Source organism: Otolemur garnettii, unplaced genomic scaffold, assembly GCF_000181295.1.
Source record: "Otolemur garnettii isolate 467f Iridium unplaced genomic scaffold, OtoGar3 scaffold00053, whole genome shotgun sequence".
Classification (NCBI taxonomy): domain Eukaryota; kingdom Metazoa; phylum Chordata; class Mammalia; order Primates; family Galagidae; genus Otolemur; species Otolemur garnettii.
Window position 1 is genome coordinate 8,455,348 of NW_003852448.1, and position 8,049 is coordinate 8,463,396.

Sequence of the window (8,049 nt, forward strand, 5' to 3'; positions counted from 1 at the left end):
AGGAGGGAGGGTGATTGGAGGGATCACTTCTATGGTTTATCTTACAAGGGTACAAGTGAATCTTTCTAAGAGTAGAATATGATTGTCTTAACACAATAACTGAGAAAATGACATGAAGGCTATGTTAACCAGTTTGATGAAAATATTTCAAATTGTATATAAAAACACCACACTGTACCCCAGAATTGCATTAATGTACATAGTTATCATTTAATAAAAAAAAAGACATTTACAAATATTTGCTTATTGTTGTAATTGCAGCTCTGGCATTCTTGCAATGGCACACAAAAACACACAACAACAATAATGAACACTGCTCAGCAAGACACTTTGCCAAGCGGTTTGCACAGTGCTGCCAATGTAAGTGCACAGTGGCAAGTTTGCAAACTTAATTGTCAGACCTCATAAATTATCCCTTTCTTGGGCCCGGCAATGTGATCAAGTTCAGGATGTTAGGCAAGCCTGCACACTTTGGACTACTTCCTACTATTATTTTTGATTTTCAAAAACAGGAAACAGACTTTTCTCTCTCCCTTCTGGCCTGTGGTGACCAAACATGACCTCTCTAGGGTGGACATAAAGCTACTATTTGAATTGCACACAATCTTTATGTCCACCCTGTACTTTCGCTTTCCCTTTCCAACCTATACGCACCTATACTGAGGGTCTCTTTCTAGCAGTTCCATCTGGGTCTTACTCTGTTGGCCAGACTTCTCAACTCTCACTCTTCCTCAAAGTGTGGACCTGAAATAGCAACATCTGGGGACTGGTTAGGAAGGCAAATCCTTAGGCTCCACCCCACACTTACTGAGTTGGAAACTATCAGGGGGCTCTGATGCATGCTAAGGCCTGAGGTTTCTGTTTTGGGGGGTTTTTTGAAAATGTAATATTTGCTTCATAAAATACAGGGAAAAAACCCTGCAGTAATAATCACCTTCTTACATTCAAAGATAATAGAATTTTGTCAAAGGAGGCCAAGGCATGGTAGCTCAATCCTGTAATTCCAGCATTTTGGGAGGCTGAAGTGGGATGATTTCTTGAAGCCAGGAAGTCAAGACTAGCCTTAGCAATACAAAAAAAAAAAAAAAATTAGCCAGTGGAGCTAATTGTTTTGGTGGAGCACCCCTGTAGTCCTAGCTACTTGTGAGGCTGATGTAGGAGGTTTACTGGAGGCCAGGAGGTCAAGGCTGCAGTGAGCTGTGATTGTACCACTGCACTCAAGCCTGGATAACAGAATGAAACCCTGTCTCCAAAAGAAAAAACAAAAAGAAAGAAAGAATTTTGTCAGGGGATGATAGCCTTGTTAGCCTGGGTATATTCTTCAAGGGAAAACCTACAAGGTTAACAGCTGACTTTTCAGTAGAAACTTTATAAGCCAGAAGAGCATGGGATCCTACCTTCCCTCTTCTCAAACAAACCAACTATCAGGCTAGGATTCTTTATCTAAGAAACTGTAACTAAGTTTTATATTTGATAGAGAAATCCATTCTTTTACTGACAAGCAAATGTTGAGGAAATTTTGCCACTATAAGACCTGCTCTGCTGTAAGTACTCAGACCTGTACTATATACAGACCTATACAATGGACACCCAGCAAAGTAAACACACCTGGAAACTAAAGGACAAAGACTAGTAGTATTTATATTCAGCTATAAAAAGATAGAGATTGTGCATCTTTTGTAACAACAGATTTGGAGAACATTCTCCTAGGCAAAGTATTGTGAGAATGGACAAACAAGCATCACATGTACTCGGTACTAAATTAAAACTAGTAGGTTAACAGCTACATGCTCACATGAGAGAAAAACTTATTTAAATTTCAAGTAGAAAAGGGAAAGGGGTAGACAAGTTCCCACTCAACAAATGCATTGCACAGGTATGTGGCACACTTCCTAGATAAAGGACACAATTATAACTTAGATTTTAACCTTACAAAAGCAAACTATGTAACCTAACTGTATATATCCTCCTATTAATCTGAATCTTTAAAAAAATGAAATGCTAAAAACAAACTTAAAGAAAATAAAATTTTTACATTTCTTCTTATGTTCTAAATGCAATCTATGTTAAATTTTGTCATGCAGGCTGCTTCCAAATTTTTGCGCAGGAAGCCATTGACTTATATAGTCTCTAGTTACTCAATTCCACAAGCTTGTTTGGTCATTTTTCCTACAAAGGTAACTATTATCTCAAGAAGAATTTATAAATATCAGTAATATCTCTCTATGTCATTAATATTTTGAAAAACAGAAATCCCCTATGTATCTTTATCTGAATGAGCACTTCAATGCTTGTGGAAACAATACAGACTTTGTTTTTCCCCCATGTTCAATTTTCCTCTTTTTTTACTAGCCAAACATGTAACCATCCATTATAACATGCATATTCCCTACCTTTCTTGCAGTGGGTGTACCCAACTATGTTCTGGCTAATGGGATTTTAGTGGTACCATCCAGGGGCTCTTTCAGAAAATATTCTCAAAAGACAGGGTATGATCCAGTAGGAAGACGGCCATTGCTAGCATAACTGAAGCAAAACTTGAAGCAAAACTGCCTTAATGACAAATGTCAATCCATACATACCAATGTATTCTGTAGTAAGGTCTCTACACAATGTCTATACATAGATAATGCCCCCCCAGGGGGCTCATCTAAATTATTTAGTGGTCACAAGTCTTGGCAAGAAAGTCTGAGATGTGACTAGTGACACATGTTTCATGCTAAATGCCTCCTATGAATAAGGGAACTTTCTGGAAGGCAGGTGTGGGGATTCACCATCTTATAACCATCTGAGACATGGCTTCTGTTTTTAAGTCCTTAGCAAATATTTCTTTCTGAGAAACTTGATGTGTCAGCCTCTTTCTTTAAAGAGTGAGAGTGGAGAGGATTGACGGACAAAGTAACACCCAGGTGGAACAGCCAGAAAGAGACCGTCAGAGGTGCCTATAGATGCGAATGAGAAAGCAAAAGTGTAGGTTATAACTGGTTACCTCAGGCCAAAAAGGAGAGAAAACTGTTCACTGTTTTTGAAAAGTAAAAATAAAAGTAGGAAATACTTTAAGACAGAACATTCCCCAGGAACTCTAAGCACTCTAAGCACCAAAAGCTATTAATCTTTCACATAGTGGTTGTGTCCTTGAAGCCTGCCATACACCCATGCCCTTACGGTGAGGCAGCACTGGTGGACTTGTGAAGGTGGATCTTCTGCTGGTGCTCTTTTGTTCTGGACTCTCAGTTGCTGGGGACAGTAGCTACCAGCTGAGTTAATGATGAAACTCAAAATATTTCACTCAAAATATGCCTTAATTGAAGATCTTTCATATTTTATAAACATTTAAATGTTTCATATTTTTCCCAATTTTCTAACAAAACTTTTGGTAACTGAAACAATAATTCCTCTTACCACCTCTCCAAGTAACACTGTGGGCAGACACACACGGATAGAAATTTTATAGCTTTATACCCTTCCATTAGGAAAGAAGAAAGTTCTAAATGTAAAGATCTGAGCTTTTTCTCTTAAGAAGAAAAAATGCAGGCCTGCCTCGATGACTCATGCCTGTAATCCTAGCGTTCTGGGAGGCTGAGGAGGGTGGATAGCTTGAGCTCAGGAGTTCAAGAGCAGCCTGGGCAATTGCAAGACCTATATCTACTAAAAATAGAAAAACTGAGGCAAAAGGATTGCTTGAGCTCAAGAACTTGAGGTTGCTGTGAGCTATGACACCATGGTACTCTAGTCATAGTGCCATAGTGAGACTCTGTCTCAAAAAAAAAAAGAAGAAGAACAAATGCAGAGCAGCAATGCTCCTGTATCCCAGTACTTACTCATTTAATTGGGAAACACTGGAGTCATTGTCAAGAGTGAGCAAGCTTGCCCACCTCTCTACTACTCATGGTAATAGAATTATTAGCCAAATTCAATAGAACAAGAGAAATCAATTAGGAGCATAGGAATAATTAAAGAAGAAGAGATAAACGAACTGTGGAACATTCTTATGATGAAATACTATTCAGCTTTAAAAAGGAACAGTATATTGATACACATCACACAAAATGATTCTCAAAAGCATTATTCTCAGGAGAATAAAGCCAGACTCAAAAAGGACTTTCTTTTACTCAGTTCTAGATTCTCAATGTCTGGTCAAAAATCAAGTGTGCAATACAAGCAATCAATGCTTGTTGATGACTACAAGAGTAGATTTAAAAACTCCCAAAACCCTTGGGAGAAGGGAACATGCACTATTCTCCTTATTTGCCAAGAACCTCTGTCTTCCTTCTCGCCTGGGAGGCAAAGTGGCACTACTCTTCTCAGATCTGTTCCTATGGGCTTCTCAACTCCTTACTGCTTATCAATGACACAGTCTGTTTCCTTGCCTTATCTACAGAATTAACCTGAAAGCAAGGGTAAGAATAATTCAAAGTGTTACACAGAAAATAAAGAAGCTAAAGACTTCATTTCATATTAAACCTGAATTTACTTTCACTTGGGAGGCAAGCATTGCTTTTTGTTGAAATATTTGCTAACTGAAGGTTGTAATACAGTAGGATATTAAATTTCATGTCTCAGAATTTCAGCTAAAACTCCAGTGATGAAAACAGTGGACACAAAGCACATCCACATTCTGCAGCATGAGATGAAAAATGTCTTACTCTGAGTGACCATTTCTAAGGGAATCATGTGCTGTTTTGTGTGTCCTCTCTTATCCCTGGGCCTTTGCTAACTTTTGTTCAATATAGAGTCTAAACTCATCTGCACTCTGGGGAAATAACGAAGAAGTGTATGTCCTATTATGGACAAAATAGTTTAGGCTACAAGGGTGGCCAATCTTATTTTTGTCCTCTGCTCCAAACTGAAAGAATAAGAGTTGCATAGGAAAACTAGCTGGGCATTGTGGCAGGCATCTATTGTCCCAGCTACTCTACTCGGGAGGTTGAGGTAAAAGGATTGCTTGAGTCCAAGAGTTTGAAGTTGCAATGAGCTATGATGACACCACAGCACTCTAGCCCAGGTGACAGAGTAAGACTCTGTCGCAAAAAAAACAAAAAAAAAAAAAAAAAGTAAGAGTTGCCTTTAGCCACTCATTAACTACACAAACAAAATAATACCTAATGAGCAAACAAACGTTCCCTGCACACTGTCTGTGAAGCCCAATTCTACACATAAGCCAAATAATCCTCCAAAAATCAGTCTGTAGCCTATAGGCCACAAGTGGACACCTCTGGTTTAGGGCATGGAAAAGCCAATTTCAAGACAGCAAAAAAAAAAAAAAGAAAGTTGGCCTAAGTCACATGTGACCAGCAGGACATGTTGATAGAACGTGGAAACATGCTTTGGGGATTCCTAGACTTGTTACGGGAGGAGAACCTAGTAGAAAAGCAGAAAGGGTTAGGAACTTCAACTATTGCTCTCTTTATAGTGAAGGGAGATTTGCACCACCAAAGTGCACAGGTCTCAGAAGCATTAGTTACATATGATTTCCATCAGCACATCCTGAGAGCTAAGGAGGGTGTGGTCTTTGGCTGGCAGATGGCTTGAGAACTGACACAAACCTCATATGGAAAAGGAGAAGGGGAGATATAAAAGTAGGCCATGTCTAGCTCCAAAGTCAACTCAGACTTTTACCAAAATGTGAAATTCATCCTTATATTATTAGATTATATTATATAATGATGTTATATAATACAATATCCTTATATTATAGAGTAGAAGTGATATTTTCCAGGAAAAAACAGATTTCAATCTTGCACAAATACGAGAAAACTGAAAAGTTTTATTATAATAACAATAAGCAAACACTCAGCTGGGTGAGGCAGAAGTGTGCAGATGAGCTGCCAGGCAATCAGTGCTCAAGGTGAGGGAGGTGGGGTCACAACCAGAGGTTTGTCTATCAAGAAAAGGAAAGAACTAGTCACTTATCAAATCGGTTAAATTGAGGTTGGTCAAAGAGTTTCTGCAGATACACCCGAATACACCAAACATTGTCCTGTTATTTGTTGAATTGCCCTTTCACCCTTTCTGGTATTTGGGGATCCCTACTAAGTTGAGTTTGCAGAGGTCTGTTTTCCAGACAAGTCTTTGTTCGTCAGTGAGCAGATAGCAAGGAACAACTTGAGTCCTTATGTGACAATGTAATTAAACAAATGGACATTTATCTAGAAATAATCTTACAACCATTTCCACTCTTAGGTTTACCTAAAGCAAAGAATTGATCCTCGTAATAATAGGGTCCTGAAGGCAAATATGAGTAGAAGCTACAAGGAGAGACAATCTGCCAAACTAGACAGAATCTAGAAGAGAAACGTTAGCTAAGGAAAAAAGGCTGCAGCATGTGGTCATCTTTGGTCTCTTGCCTTCCTTTTCTCTGTGAGTCTGAGTTAGAAATCAGAAGGTAGCGAGCACCAACACGTAGTACTTTGCAGGTTGAGAAATGGTCAAGTCAATCAAATGTCAACCAATTTCCAGTGGTGAAATTTCTTACATTTCTTAGTCCTGGTGACAGAAAGACAGAGCACCCTGACTTTGATAAACCAGTAGAATGGGAGAAGGTTTTCAGAGAACACGCAGAAAGTATAAATTCTCGTTAAATTTGATCTTCCTTAAACCAGCGTGTGTAAACAGAGTAAGCAATCTCCAACGCTTTCAAGATTATTTCAACTATCTGACTCTGACTTTCAACCTCCCTTCTAGCACCTTGCTGCTTTACAACATAGAGAGCTTCATTTTCTGCTAATTCCCTCTCCATTTGTGCCCTTCTTTTCTCCTGCTCCAGTTTATCTTCCAGGTTTCTGATCTTTTCTTCATATTCCTCTCTGATACGGGCTTTCTCCTTCTCCAACTCTTCTCTGTAATGTTGTTGCAGCACCTGGATTTGTTTCTGAATCTCCTGCTCAGCCCTTTCGTACCCCTTATTAGTGTAGAATCCTCCCTCATTCTCCCTCACGATGCGCTCGACCAGGGTCAGCAACTCCTTCCTCTGGGCCTCCTGCTCAGCACCCGTTGCTCTATTGTTGAACACACAGTAGCGATCACCAAACTTGGCCATCAACTCTTGAATGTGCTCTGGAGCGTCCCTTAGGTAATCACAGAAACTGGTACCCTCCAAGTCATCTTTCCGGGTGAATAAGAGAATCATGAATTTTCTAGCCCTGTCCCCAAACATCTTCAGGATCTTCTCTGTGGCCTCACGCTCTTCCTCAGTGTAACGGCCCAGTGGAACTACCAGGAGCAGAGCATGAGGCCCCGGGGAGGTCAGAACCATGCAGTGAGCAATCTCCTTGCATGTGTCATCATCTGGCACCTCGGTGTCGAAAATGCCAGGTGTGTCAACCACGACAAGTTCTGTTTGCTCCCACATCCTGCTCCCTTTCTTACAGGTCTTCGTAATGGATTTTGGTGCCATGCGAGAATCAAACACCTTCTCTCCGAGGATGCTGTTCCCTGTTGCACTTTTTCCTGCTCCAGTTTTACCCACTAAGGTAATTCTCAGTTGGCTTCCGGGCCCTGGAACATCAAGGAAACAAAAGCTGCACTGTCAGATTCTACCTGCAACAATTTCCACGCAGAGCCCTCAGGCGACGGCCCTTGTCAGTTGCAGGCTGTGGGCTTCTCCCTGCTATGTCCACACTCCAGGGAGTCTGCAGAAAGCCCTCTGCACCTGATGCTCACAGTGTAATGCTTGAGAAACCAGCCCTGACCTCCGCTTCCTATCTTCAGGACCCCCTGAGCTTCTTACCCTAATCGCTTCTGGCTATGTAACACAAACGAGAGGTAAGAAAATGGTTTTAAAAGATAATTTTAAGCAACTGCTGATAGCTGCTCCTAATAAGGTGTAGGAAGTAACACAAGACATTATGGCATCTGTAGTGGAGATTTATATTTCTAACTTGTACTGAAAATGGAAAATTTCCTCTTGCCATTAAGAAGTCATGGGGTTGGCTGGGCGCCTGTGGCTCAAGCGGCTAAGGCGCCAGCCACATACACCTAAGGTGGCGGGTTCGAATCCCCAGCCTGGGCCCACCAAACAACAATGATGGCTGCAACCAAAAAATAGCC

The 8,049-nt window shown here is 40.5% G+C and overlaps 1 protein-coding gene across 1 annotated transcript in view; it reads right to left on the minus strand.

The window, feature by feature from the left end:
- Positions 1-5,747: 5,747 nt before the first annotated feature.
- Positions 5,748-8,049, minus strand: part of LOC100944207 (GTPase IMAP family member 4) — a 6,319-nt gene continuing 4,017 nt past the window's right edge. Inside the window, exon 4 of the mRNA XM_012806479.2 lies at positions 5,748-7,497. Coding sequence (XP_012661933.1) covers positions 6,578-7,497 — 920 coding nt within the window. The 3' untranslated portion in view covers positions 5,748-6,577. The remainder of the gene's footprint in view (positions 7,498-8,049) is intronic.